The sequence below is a fragment of the Sapajus apella genome, unplaced genomic scaffold (assembly GCF_009761245.1).
Source record: "Sapajus apella isolate SASKATOON/1434 unplaced genomic scaffold, GSC_monkey_1.0 scaffold7, whole genome shotgun sequence".
NCBI lineage: Eukaryota > Metazoa > Chordata > Mammalia > Primates > Cebidae > Sapajus > Sapajus apella.
The window spans coordinates 33826149-33841106 of NW_022436947.1; the positions used below are offsets into that span (position 1 = coordinate 33826149).

Genomic DNA, 14958 nt, shown 5'->3' on the forward strand with positions numbered 1-14958 from the left:
TCCAAAAAAAAAAAAAAAAAAAAAAAAAAAAAAAAGCAGGAGGCATCACACTACTGGACTTCAAACTATACTACAAGGCTACAGTAATCAAAACAGCATGGTACTGGTACCAAAACAGAGATATAGACCAATGGAACAGAACAGAGGCCTTAGAGGCAACACCATACATCTACAACCATCCGATTTTTGACAAACATGACAAAAACAAGCAATGGGGAAAGGAGTCCCTGTTTAATAAATGCTGTTGGGAAACCTGGCTAGCAATGTGCAGAAAGCAGAAACTGGATCCCTTCCTGACACCTTACACTAAAATTAACTCCAGATGGATTAAAGACTTAAACATAAGACCTAACACCACAGAAACCCTAGAAGAAAACCTAGGCAAAACCATTCAGGACATAGGCATAGGCAAGGACTTCATGACCAAAACACCAAAAGCACTGGCAACAAAAGCCAAAATAGACCAATGGGACCTAATCAAACTCCACAGCTTCTGCATAGCAAAAGAAACAGTCATTAGAGAGAATTGGCAACCAACAGAATGGGAAAAAATATTTGCAATCTACCCATCTGACAAAGGGCTGATATCCAGAATCTACAAAGAACTAAAACAGATTTACAAGAAAAAAAACAAACAAGCCCATTCAAAAGTGGGCAAAGGACATGAATAGACACTTTACAAAAGAAGACATACATGAGGCCAACAAACATATGAAAAAATGCTCATCATCAGTGGTCATTAGAGAAATGCAGATCAAAACTACATTGAGATACCATCTCACGCCAGTTAGAATGGCGATCATTAAAAAATCTGGAGACAACAGATGCTGGAGAGGATGTGGAGAAATAGGAACACTTTTACACAGTTGGTGGGAGTGTAAATTAGTTCAACCATTGTGGAAGACAGTGTGGCGATTCCTCAAGGACCTAGACATAGAAATTCCATTTGACTCAGCAATCCTATTACTGGGTATATATCCAAAGGATTATAAATAGTTCCACTATAAGGACACATGCACAGGAATGTTCATTGCAGCACTGTTGACAATACCAAACACCTGGAACCAACCCCAATGCCCATAAATAATAGACTGGACAGGGAAAATGTGGCACATATACACCATGGAATACTATGCAGCCATCAAAAATGATGAGTTTGTGTCCTTTGTAGGGACATGGATGAACCTGGAAACCATCATTCTCAGCAAACTGACACAAGAACAGAAAGTCAAAACGCCACATGTTCTCACTCATAGGTAGGTGTTGAACAATGAGAATACATGGACACAGGGAGGGAGGCATCACACACTGGGGTATGTAGGGGGGAAATACGGGAGGGACAGCAGCGGGTGGGGAGGTGGGGAGAGATAGCATGGGGATAAATGCCAGATATAGGTGATGGGGAGGAAGGCAGCACATCACACTGCTATGTGTGTACCTATGCAACAATCTTGCATGTTCTTCACATGTACCCCAAAGCCTAAAATGCAATGTAAAAAAAAAATGAAAAAAAAAAGAAAGGGAGGAGGGCAGCTTGACTTGCAAGGTGGCAAGAATGATGAGGAAAGGCAAAGACATGGAAATGGACAAAGCAGGTTCAGGGCAATTGATCAGTTTTAGATTAAGCACAGGGTCCACATTAGCAGATGCAATGAAATGCTGCATTAGAGGTTTGTGGGGGGCAAGAATGTCACCTCAACTAGAATATGAAATCCTACAGGCAAAATAAGCCTGTGTTCGTGCGTTCTGTGCAATTTATAGAGTGTTCAAACATCAGGCTCAAGCCTCACATTACATTTTTAATATAATGAAGTCCAAACCTATGAGACTTAACTGAAGATAGACTAAAGCTTTTATACTTTGTGAAAACATTTTAAAATACATTAATGTAAAAGATTATTAGGAGACTATTATTGTAAGTCTACTTAAAATATTTACATGCCTAAGAAGTTTTCAATCATTTTACATTCACATACATTTACCATTAGACATTTAGTATTCAATATATTAAAAAACATTTGCACACCTACTGTGGGCAAAGCACAACACATACAGGAAAGACTTAGGGTATATTCCTGTACATTCTTGCCCGTCTATACTGAGGACCCTTGACATCTCCAAAGTTGACTGATGGAGGCCATATTCATTCTACCACATTGATACTATTAATGTCAGAGAGGGAAACTTGCAAAGATTTTTGGTATGGTGAAATGTAAACTAAACCTTTGGAAAAAGAGTGAGATTTGGCAGAAAGATATGGAGAGGGGAGTGGGCATTCAGGACCAAGAGAATGACTTAAGACAAAAATATATGGCTATATCAATTTAGAATCATGTCGTGTGCTGCTATACATGTGTTTTAGTTACGACTTAATGGGTATTTACAAAAGATTTTCCTTTCTTTCAAGTATTTTGACACTTAAAGTTTATTTAATAGGTAATCCAAGCACATGCGAAACATTTTTTTCAAAAGTTCCAAAAAAACAATAGTGAATGGTCTCTCCTAACCAAATAATCTAAAATATTCTAAGAAATTGCATTTATTTTAAACTATTTTAAACTTTAGACTTTCTTCCAATTCTGACTGGTATTTCCATGATTTATTGATTCCTAACCAGATAACTATAACATGATTCTCTTTGTCCCATCCGCAAATGTTGCGGCAAAAACATTACTGCTCTATAATTGGAATTCAAGATATACAGGAAAATAGGTTTTAAAAGAAAAAGCCTGGATTTCCCCCTTCAGGTAATATAGTTTTATTTTTTTTATAAGATAGAATTTTCTTCTGTATTCTGCCAAACTTCTGTTGAGTCAAATAACTTATCTAGTGACTGTCTTTTTAAAAAGACACACAGACGGACACACTCACACACACACACACACACACTCTCTCTCTCTCTCTCTCTCTCCCCCTCTCTCTCTCTCTCTCTGCAAATCCTTTATACTGTAATCTAGAAGCTTGAATGAGGGAACTAAAGTTGATCATGGCTACTTTATATATTATTAGATTATCAATTTAAGTGGTATGTTTAGAATTGTAGTCTCCAAAATGGGGTTCATGTATGCCAAGACAGTGTATAAAGCAATATGTTGGGATGTAGGAGAAAATTACAACTTGCTTGGAATTGCTTTTTACTTCCTCCTTTCAAAATTTATATTCTAGGAAGCTTTACCATACACATAAGTCAATATATTGGCACATGTATAAAATTTATGAACATATTTTGGGGTGTACACTCAAAAATATATTTTGCTAATAATGGTATATAAAAAATAAATTTGAGAATTAAGCAGCTCAATACATGAGGTGATTATTTCTAAAATAAATAAATATAAGGCTGTGTGTGGTAGCTCATGCCTCTAATCTCAGCACTTTGGAGATTGAGGCGGGTCGATCACTTGAGGCCAGGAGTTCCAGACCAGCCTTGCCAACATGGAAAAACCTCGTATCTACCAAAAATACAAAAATTAGGCGGATGTGGTGGTGTGCACCTGTAATCCCAGCTACTCGGGAGGCTGAGGCAGGAGAATCACTTGAACACGGAGGCAGAGGCTGCAGTGAGCTAAGATGACACCACTGCACTCCAACCTGGGTGACAAAGCAATACTCTCTCAAAAACAATACAAAATAAAAAACAAATGTATTGAGTTTCTACAGTACATGAAATGCTAATTTGGGTTGAATAGACAGAGAAAGCAAATTGTAAAAGGGAGAGATCAATGCAGGGCTAGCCTGCAAATTTTTAGAGGGAAAAGTAGGTAGCTTATTTTTTGAAATGTGATTATTTTCAACCATGTTACTGCTAAAAGAGTTACTGAAATGAAGTGTATAAACTGTGGTTGAAGAGAGGGACCCTGAAGTCAGACTGCCAGCTTTAAACCTTGATTCCACCAATTACTTTTGGGAAGACTAAATCTCTGTGTGTAAAGCACTGTTTAGCATCTGGTACATCAGTAGTCAAAAAGGTCAATAATAACTAGTATTAAATTAAAAGGACGCTTTTTTTTTTTTCTTTTTGAGACGGAGTCCCCCTCTGTCGCCTATGCTGGAGTGCAGTGGCACAATCTCAGCTCACTGCAACCTGTGCCTCCCAGGTTCATGCAATTCTCCTGCCTCTGCCTCCTGAGTAGCTGAGATTACAGGCGCCTGCCACCACACCCAGCTAATTTTTGTATTTTTAGTATAGAAGGGACTTCACCATGCTGGCCAGGCTGGTCTCAAACTCCTGATCTCAGGTGACCCGCCTGCCTCGACCTCCCAGAGTGCTGGGATTATAGGCATGAGCTACTGCGCCTAGCCCAAAAGAACATCATTTAAAAAACATTCGATTTCTATAATACTGACAATGAAACAGCCGAATCATGTTTTAATTCAACATGACCTTTGAAAAAGACGCTTTTTGGGACTAACTGAAATATATTGGAACAAATGGAACAAATGTCTTTTTTCATTCTTTTTTTACCCCCAAAATTCCCCTCGGTGTCACTCCAATGGACTATTTTGTCTTGGAACAGCTAATGTAAATTAAACAATGTCATCCTTAGCCAAACGGATACAGGAATAACTGTATACAGTATATCTTCTTGGCTTCACTTTCATGGAACATGTGTTTACATTTTGACCTTTTGTCTTTTTTTTTTAAATTAAGAAACATTTTTAAACAGCAGCAACTGGAATGACTTTTTTTTAGTTTCCAAACATATTAAGTTACACAACAGGCGGAGCCTATTGCTGAAACATTTATAAATGTTATACCAACTGTTTATAGTTCTGATTTTCTTACATTGTTTTGTTGTCATGTAAGCCATGACCTGAGAATTTTAGCTCAGATTCTTTCTACAAAATAATTACATAATGAAGCAGTCTGAGTCATTTTGAATTTGTGAAGCACAAAATTCGCTCCTATAAAATGATGAGCATCATAGTGAGGTTTTTATAGCAGGGTTTTGTGACTGTCCCAAGTACAACTAGATGAGATAAGACTGGAAGAAGAACAGGACCAAGAACACAGTAACAATTCATCCAACTCAGAAAAATCACTGTATTCTTGTTTCTTTTCCATTGTCTCTTCTTAAGCAAACAATAGGAAAATACAGTCTAATATTAGATTTCACTTCACTGAAAAAGAATCAAAGAGCAAAAAAACCTGGAAATTCTGAAGATAACAGTACTTTTCTTTAGCCCAGTCTTTTAAACCTTATCTATCAACTTGATGGAAGACAGAAAAAATTCATATAAGTTCATATAAATAGCGCACAAAATGTTGGCAACAGTTCTATGAATAAAATCAAATTTATAAGGCCAAAACCTACCAAATTTGGGTAAGAAACTTCTCTGTCTCTCACCTGCTTCATCTATTAACAAAATTGATCACACATACTATCTATGAGGCCATCTCTGACAAAAGGATGGTACCTTAACAAGTCTAGGCAGGGCGTAGTGGCTCACTCCTGTAATTCCGACACCTTTGGAGGCCAAGGCAAAAGGAATGCTTGAACCCAGGAATTCAAGACCAGCCTGGGCAACAAAGCAAAACCTCATCTCTACCAAAAAAAAAAAAAATCTAAAGAGAGTAAATTTTAGAACTAATCATTTCTTAAAATAATAAAAAATTTGGCTCTCCACAAATATTTGTACAGTGAATGAATAAATACAATATCCTAATTTCCAGCTCTTCACAGATTCCTTCTAATAGGCCATCCCAGATTTCAGCACTTGCTGTGATTCTCCACACTTCTAAGGTAGACCCTACATGAGTCACTTCAGTCTCCTTCACCGAATCGCTCACGTTAAAATATTCCATCAATCCTCAACCACCACTGTAGGACTTTATTGCTACTACTCCCAACAAATGACTTTCTTGATGGGTCATAAATAAACCCCAAATGGATGGATTTGAAGGTCTCCTGTTTGTATCTGCACAGCTGAAAAAGAAACACAACTGTTTTTCAACATAACTGTCAACAGAATCTTGACAGCTGGAAATTTACTGGAATCCATGGAATGAGATTTGCAACAATAAAATAACCATTCAATATTTATTCCTGTTCTACCCAGACACAGCACATCCATGTATGTGTATCTACAAAAAAAAAAAAAAAATAAAAAAAAGCTGGTAACTGTCTTATTTAAAATAAGCTAAATGGTTTGATTTTTGATAGGTAGAAAAATTAAAGTACTCATGCTTCAATTTCTGTTTAGTTGTTTCCATTGCATGTCTTCAGACAAAGTGTAAGTTACTCATGCAAGCCTTCACAACTGGTTGTACTTCTCTCTTGCTCGCTCCCTCCCTCATTCTCTACTGACTTCATTACCTTCCTCCCTTTACCTCCCTTCTTCCAAAGCCCAAAGTAATAGATGGATAAGAGAAGAAAGGACACTATTTCAAGTTTTTTGGTTTCCCAATTTTAACCCCTAAAGCAATCCACCTACTATTACTAGTAAAATGAACAATGTTCTTAATTTCTGCTTTGAAAAGCACAATCACCATCTCTAACTCAAAATAATTTTATAACTTTTCTGATACTATTGTTTTATGCTCATAACTAAGATAATGGTTTCAATATTTTAGCCATTGTCATGAGTGATGTAATCCATTTCAGGAGGATTTAAAACCACCATTTAAATCTCTAATAGCCAAAAACTAGAAAGTGTCATTAATTACAAAATCCTGGAGCTCTTTGCTACAAATTATGAGTTGAAAGGATATGGATTTTATTACTGTGTAACATGAAATCCCAAGTAAAACTGCCACATAAGCTCATTTCCTACTTCCTCTCTCCAAAGAAGTGTAATGCTGGATTCATTTCCATAAAATACAATGAAATTGCTATTGTGCAAAAAATGTATACAGCTCTGTATGATTTTATATCAATGATATCATTTATTTAACACATTGTCCTAAGGGCCTTACGAATATTAATCCATTCATCCTTGTAACAGCCTTATAAGGCAGGTATTATTAATATATAAGTCAATGTTTCTAGCACAATACATCATACATTTTTAAAAGTCTGAATTTAAGTTAATCCCAAAAAATTAACTTTACATTTTTCAAACTAAAAAAAAAGTATTTACAAGGCTAACAATATATTAAAAGGACATTTTGACTTTTAGTCAGCTGTACTGACTATAATGACCATATAATTACAACCACTCAAATAAATTTATTTAGTTGTATGGTGGTAACCACATTCCATAGGAGATGAGAGCAAACAACTGGCTACTTTGTCTCATGATAATTTCTAGTGGGCACTGAGAAAGAATACATTTTTTAAAAAACACATAGAGGTTAGCCTGATAAATTGGCCAAAGCAACTTTTTTTTTTTTTTTTTTTTTTTTGAGACAAAGTCTCTGTTGCCCAGGCTGGAGTACAGTGATGTGATCATGTCTCACTGCAGGCTCTTCAAACTCCTGGGCTCAAGCAATCTTCCCATTTCAGCCTCCAAAGTACCTGAGACCACAGACGTATGCCACAATGCCTGGCTAATCTTTGCATTTTATTGTAGAGATGGGGCCCCACTGTATTGCCCAGGCTGGTCTCAAACTCCAAGGCTCAAGCAATTCTCCCGCCTCAGCCTCCCAAAGTGCTGGCATTACAGGCATGAGCCACTGCACCTGGCCAAAATGCAACAATTATTTAAAGCTATGACTATTCTATGATTTCCTGCTGTAAGTGAGACCATGAACTCAACAGACAATAGAGTGAGCCAGTTACCAACATCTCCAAAGCATATACTTGGGAAGTCAATCTCACTCTTATTGTTTTACCACCTCATTTTAGGAAGACCACATAAACCGCTTCAGGTTTCTCTTGTAGTCAAATTACAATAAAGCTTAGATCTTCTAATACTGTATTTAACAAAGATGAAGAATATCTTCTCATAATTCTCTAAGAAAACTTCAGACACATGAATATTTTTTCTCAATTCTCTTTCAATCATTTCTTCTCATGATGTATAAATTTATTCTCTTAATTTCCCACCAGTCCATCACCACAAGCTCTAACTTTACAATATTTTGCTTGACCTTAAGGACGTTTTGTAAATTCTCCAAATTCCCTTTGATTTGGTTTTTACCAAAAGATTCTAACAACACTGGACATGGGACAGAGTTAAGAGTATTAAGTCATAGTATTACCCGGTAAATTGTAATTTATTACCTTTGATATGCTTGACTTATGGGGTATGATTCTATATTTTTGGTATGTGTATCTTATTTTTGGTATGTGTATCCACTGTGAACTCTAGATCTTTTTCTTCTATAACAAAAAAATCAGCTCTTTATATCACAGTAGCTATTTTTTCTCCCAGACTGACTACTCTGCATGTGCCCATGTGTAGTTAATTTTGTTTCTGACCACTTTTTCATTTATCAGAGTAATCTGAATGGTATTTACTTCATTTTTAGTTTCAGCAATTCCGCTGAAGAAATTATTGGGCAACACAAGATCTCTTGATGATGCCTATATAAAATCATTACCCACAGATTTTACTCCAAACTAGTACTGACGCAATGCTGTAGCCTACTGTGAACGCTTCTAAGAAATTCAAGGCCTAGGGATGCTACCCTTTCAGATGTGACATGTCAAACTGTATTTGCTTTCTCTAGGATAGGGAAGAGGGAGGCAGAGTAGATGCCAAGAGTTTCCATTATGGCTTCTTTCTGGCCTTTGAGTTTCTCTAGAAAGCGTCACCATAAGCCATTATCATTCTAACACCTAAAGCTTGCCCTTTTGACCAGTATTGAGAGTAAATGGAAAGTAACAATTAGAATTGATAAGGTTGGAATAGGAGAGGGAAAGGAGAGCTATTAGAAGAGGAAGGGATCCTTTGGAAAGGTAGGAAAGAAGACCACACACACCCATCTGATTGTTTGGTCTAGTGCCACCTACGGCCATGCCACCTGACCCTCAAAAATCACTGAGCCCTGGCCAGGAAACATTTTTCCAGCTAACTGCAGGTGCCTGGCTTACTTGATTAAACCACCACACTACAAGGTGAAGGTCATATGCTTGATTCCTATGTCCATCAATGGGCACTAACTCCAACCTGTCATAAATACCATCACTTATGTTAAAGAGACTCACATGAAAGGATATGAACCAACGATGCAAATCCATCACCATTACTGAAAAAATAACCAGGGAAATCCTGACTTGTGAGTCACCCCACAGAACAAATTCCATTTAAGAACTCCCTTATGATCCTGGGCTTCAAGGCTAGACAGATAAGACTAAGAAATCAGGCTCCACTACCTAGTTGTTTTATGTGTGACTTTGGACAAGTTAATGTTTTGGAGCCTTAGCAATAAAACACATTAAGGATCCCAAATAGAGCTTGATATATAAGGGATACTCGGGTTATAGTAGTTCCAGCCCCATCTGGAGATATAATCTGGTAGTCAAGAGCACAGGGATGAAGCCAGGTCCACCTATATCCCAATCGTGATTTTGCAGCACATTAGCTGTGAAACACAGGGCAAGTGATGGCCTTATCTTTCTCATAAAACTGAGATTTAAAAAATAAAGCATTCAGACAGCACACAGCAAACGTCAATTAATGACAATTATGTTTTCATTGTTAATAAGAAGATAATATTATCACTATCTGTAAATGTTTTCCAAAGTATAGTCATGGAACTACTGATATCAGAATGACCTGTGATGTCTATTGAGGGGGAAAAAAAGGATACCATGTCCCATCTCAACCTATTCAAAAAAGCTCTCCAAAAATGGTACAGGGTAATGGTCATTTCTGAATCAAAAGTCCTTGAGATGCCTATGAAAATTTCAGAATTATTGACCCAGCAGGTCTTGTGCTGCATCATAGTAAATTAAGACTTGTTTTCCAATCCTTATTCTTTGCTATGCCAGAATTGCCCAGTCTCTGGGGTTTTTTGCAATGTGGCACATTTCTGGACACAGATGTCAAACTAACAGGCTCATAATTTTTAGGCTCACTCCAGTTTTTTCCCCCGAATGGTACGGTACTATTTTGACTTTTTTTCTTCTGACCAGAGGTCAGCAAGCTATGGCCTTTATCTGCAGCTAGTTTTGTACAACTCCAACCCTCAGAAGGCGTATGTGTTTAAAAAAAAAAAAAAAAAAAAAGAAAGAAAGAAGAAGAAAGAAGAAAGGAAGAAGAAGAAGTATTAGTAGTAGTGATCAAGACCTTACATTGCCCACAAAGTCTAAAACATTTACTACCTGGCCTTTACAAGAAAAGCTTGCCAACCACTTTGTAGACTATAATTAAATGTTTTTCAACTTCAGGTCTCAACACAATTCAAAATATAAAGAATTGATTCAAATAGGAAATATCAAAAAGCACTGCATCTGACCTAAGGAAGTACCTGTACTATTGCCAAAGTTTGAGTTGTACACATGTCTGTGCCTCCTGGATAATGATCAAATTGTATCTGGTTGCAGTCAAAAAGTTTTAAAGTCCTTGGGGTTGAGGCTGGGGAGTAAACAGAGCAATTGTTTAACAAGCTTAACTTGTTTAAGTCACATTAAGCAATTTTTACAGTAAAGGTGGCTTGGAGACTGTAAGGCCATATAAAATGATCCCTGCTGTTCAGAAGTTAACAGCTTATTTCTTCACCACAAAATGAAAATTAAATCTCATCTGTGCACAATATATTGTTTAATAAGAAAATGGAATCATCAATGGAAAGGACTTCAAATTTATCATACAAACAAAAGATTTTGATTATATTAACAACATATACAGAATATATATAAGATCTTTACCAAGTCCCTTAGTTCCTAGTTTTCTCCTTCTGGGAAAAGAGTCCTTTCTTCCCCTTGGTGTGTGTGCATGAACATGTGTGCATGCGTCGAGAGCATAAAAGAAGTATTAGATGCCTCTGCCCTTTCTGTCATCTGTTACTGGCTGCTGCTTCTTATCTATTTAAAACATGCATTCTTTCATCTTTCTCTTGTTTCTGGTAAGAAAATTATTTGATCTGATTCTTGTGCAAAAACAACAATTAAGACTATGATTATCCTCTTGGGAAAATATTTAAAAGTCCAAAATTAAAATTGTAAGTAACAAGCTTCGCTTTTATCTTCATGGAACACTAATTTCCAGGGTATCTGGGATTGTTTTAGACAAGCTAAAAACACATCAATTTTATAAGCCATTTCAACATGTAATCCCGCAAAGAAAGAAACAGCTTCCTAGAAGCATACACAAGGAAATCAAATGACACTTTTAAAGGTTTTCATTTTATGAAATACACAGCGGACACACAAACCACAAGCAGCGTAAATAAATAAAAGCTGGTGCAATGGTGCATGCATGTTTGCCTTACACCACAAAGAGAAAACACTTGCACATTGCACTCCATGGTATTTTAGCTTGGGTTGCCATAAAAATGGGATTTGGGCACGTTGTGTAAATACAGGGGGCTGTAAATGAGGGTGTGTGTCTGGGTGTGTTAGGGAAAGAGGGTTGTAAGCAAAAGGGGTGGGACTTGCCAGGAGCAGCTATTTGAGAAAATTCCTTTTTCTTTCCCATTCATTCTTTCTAGCTCTACTGTCTGGCACAGTCCTTACAATTACTCACTGGCTTTTCATTCTAAAGACAACCAACAAGCCTTCGGAACTTCCTATAGTGTTTTTCTCATACACTTTTAAAAAAATAAAGCACCAAATAATTCAATACGTGCTTTATATAAAAAGCAAAACATTAACCTGTTTCCTCGTTCCAAAGACCCCAGTGGGTTTCAGACTAATAGGATCCTTTGTTACATGTCCAAAAATAACACAACATGGTATTGGTAAATTGGAAAATAACAGACAACTCTTATCTGAGGATGTCAGAGCTATTGGCCATAAATTTTGTTCTGCCCCAGTGAGTTCAATTTCAAGCTTCTTTCAGTGAATCTACCATCCTAACAACAGTAAAGCCAATCACATTAAACACTGTTCGCCTTTTCTCTTTCGACATTCCATTAACACAAGGGCTGAAAGAAGACGCCAAGTGGGCCAGTTTCTTTATGCACAATGGTATCCTCCAAGCGAAATACCTCCAACCACAGCTAAAGTTGTCTTTCTAGCAGATGCCCACCCCAACCGGCCCAGGCAGACGGGCAGAGGAAAGCGTAACCTCCGAGCTCTCCCACCTCCAGAGGAAGGGAAGAGGGTATGACAAGGGAGCAGAGTAGGAAGGTGGGCGAGTGGGAGAGACAGAAATGGATGCTGAGGGGGTGGGAGAGATGGGAAGGTAGGGAAAGGTGGAGAATGCGTGGAGAGGTGAGTGCGCAAAGCAGCAGGATCCGAGAGCACAACGGGGAGCGGTAGCGGACAGCGAGGGGGTCCGGGGGCGCGGAGGGGGTCCGGTTCTCACCATTGAACGCCCCTGCGTCTGTGGGCGCCGCCTCCTCCTCCTCCCCGTCCTCGGAGTCGGAGTGCATGGGCTCCTCAGCGAAGTTGACCCCCTTGCTGGGGGTGCCGCCCCCAGCAGCGGCGCCCGCGTCCCCCCAGGTCCTGCCCTCATGGCTGAAGCGCGCGGTGCCTTTGCGCTCGTTCTCCTGCTGCAGGCGCGTGAAGTGCTGCAGCGCGAACTCTAGCAGGTCCGCGGGCTGGTGCCTCAGCACCTCCACCGTGAAGCCCTGCAGCAGCTCCGTCAGTCCCGCCGGGATCTCGATGCTCATCCTGCCTCCCCAGCGGCAGGCGCCCGGGCGCCGCCCTCGCCCCCTCCCCGGCCCGGCCTCGGGCCCCGCGGCTGCCGAGCGAGCGCCGACGGCGCTGGCGGCGCTACCGGCTGCGAGCGCGGCGCACTGGGCCCCGGCGGCCCGGCTGGCCCGGCCCGCGGCTCCTGGCGCGCGGCTGCTCCGTGTGGCGGCGGCGGCTGAGCGAGCGCGGCCCCGGGAGGGCTGGCAGCATCTCCTGCTCCTCCCGGTCCCGCCGCGGCCGCGCCTCTCCCCCGCCCGGTCGCCCCGCCCCCGCCCCGCCGCGGCGCGCGGGAGGGGGCGCGGGAGAGCGCGCCCACGTGACCCCCGGAAACCATGGCAACCTCCGCCGGCGGGCGCCGCGCACCCGCGGCTCTGACCGCGCCAGGGTGGAATGCGCTGGCGGGCGGCGCGCCGAGGGCTGGCGGGCCCCCGCGAGGCCGCCTCGGTGTCCACCTGTCCGCATGTCCTGGAGCTTGCTGGCCACTCGCCCCACTTCCCACTCAGAGCTGGTGCCAAGAGATTTGTCGTGAAACTTCAGCCTCCACCTTAGTAGTGGCATTTTATTTTCCTTTTAGAATCTAGTTGCATGATAAGTGTTGTTAATGTCCTTTGTTTGAAGTCTTGTGGTGGTACTGGTTCTCTTTTGGACAAAGAAATGCTACCCCATCTTTGTGACGTCTTTCTTTTTCTTCCACCACATTTTATCCAGCTTTTTCTCATCCATCCTGTTTATTATGTTTTGCCTTACTGATGCTATTTCGTTATACACTCCATGCACTTACTATTTATTGAGACAAAGACAGCATTTATTGGTATCTATCGAAGTTGATCTCCTTCAAATAGGATAGTGCAGGGTGAGGCGCTGATTATTTTAAAACTTTATACTTTGAGTGATTTTGACTTTATCTCCAAAAATTGAAACACTTCAGTATAAAGAAAAATAGAATTACTTATGTTTGCTTTTAAAGTAGAAGTCTTTGACTTTGAAATTAGGCTTACTTTGCAAATGTTTACAATTTTGAAGTAGAAATAATTGACTTTTGTCAATTAAATACTACTTAAGTACGCATACTTCATTTTCTACAATTACCATATCATTGTAAATAAAATAGCTTAAGAGCAAGCTCGCTTGGTTATTCTGATTTATCTTCCCACCCACGGAAGAGTAAACACATGGCTGGGGAAACTCAAAGACTAGAAATCAGAGACGTAACAAACTAGGCCCTTTTGTAAGAATGGATCTTGATGTTAACCTTTTGTTAATGATGCATCCTATATTCACTCCATGAGCCAATGTATTTCTCTATTTTCATTTCTTATCAACTTCATAGTAATAATGTTGTTTTTAAATATATAGTAATATAGAGCTTCTAATTGTGTCAAACATTTTAAGAATTAAACTTTTATAAAATATGGTGAGCGCGGTGGCTCAAGCCTGTAATCCCAGCACTTTGGGAGGCCAAAGCGGGTGGATCACCTGAGGTTGGGAGTTGGAGACCAGCCTGACCAACATGGAGAAACCCCGTCTATACTAAAAATATGAAATTAGCCAGGCCGCTGAGGCAGGAGAATCGCTTGAACCCGGGAGGTGGAGGTTGAGGTAAGCCGAGATCCGGACATTGCACTCCAGCCTGGGCAACAAGACCTAACTTCGTCTCAAAAAAAAAAAAAAAAAAAAAGAAAAAATACGGTGAGCTTCACATGTCACTGCTTGGAGCACAATGTTAGTACTACTCTCTACCATGTAAGCATTATTATTTTTGTGGATCTGGTAATCTAAGATGCATGTGTATCACTTGTCTTCATTTGTGATAATATTTGTATTAATTATGATTAGCATTGCTCACATGTGGCAGAAAATGCAAAATGCAATAGCTTAAGTTAGAATTGTACTTCTCTGGAATGTAAATGTGGACAGTTCAGGGTTGGTATGGTGCTCCATGATCATCATTCCTTGATGATCATGTGCTCCATGACCCACATTCCTTCCAGCTCATTGCTGTGTGATCCTGTTTGTGGTTCAAAATGGCTCCTCCAGGGCCAGTTATATTTTAGCTAAGAGCTAAATGGAAAAGAGAAGGGAAGCTCCCATCCCTTCCCCAAAACATATACTCTTTAAGGACACTTCTAGGAAGTTAAACACACCAATTCCTCTTCTGTCCTCTTGCCCAGAATTTAGTCAACATGGCCACACCTGTGGTGTGGCAGACTGCATTTTCAAAGATGACTACAACAGTATCTCCTACAGTGTGGCATGGCCACTATCCAGTAAT

General features: G+C 39.8%; 1 protein-coding gene across 1 annotated transcript in view; it reads right to left on the reverse strand.

Annotated features, from left to right (window-relative positions):
• PRKAR2B (protein kinase cAMP-dependent type II regulatory subunit beta) overlaps positions 1–12919 on the reverse strand; it is a 103282-nt gene extending 90363 nt beyond the window's left edge. The window contains exon 1 of the mRNA XM_032275708.1: positions 12358–12919. Coding sequence (XP_032131599.1) covers positions 12358–12664 — 307 coding nt within the window. The 5' untranslated portion in view covers positions 12665–12919. The remainder of the gene's footprint in view (positions 1–12357) is intronic.
• Between the last annotated feature and the right edge of the window lie 2039 nt (positions 12920–14958).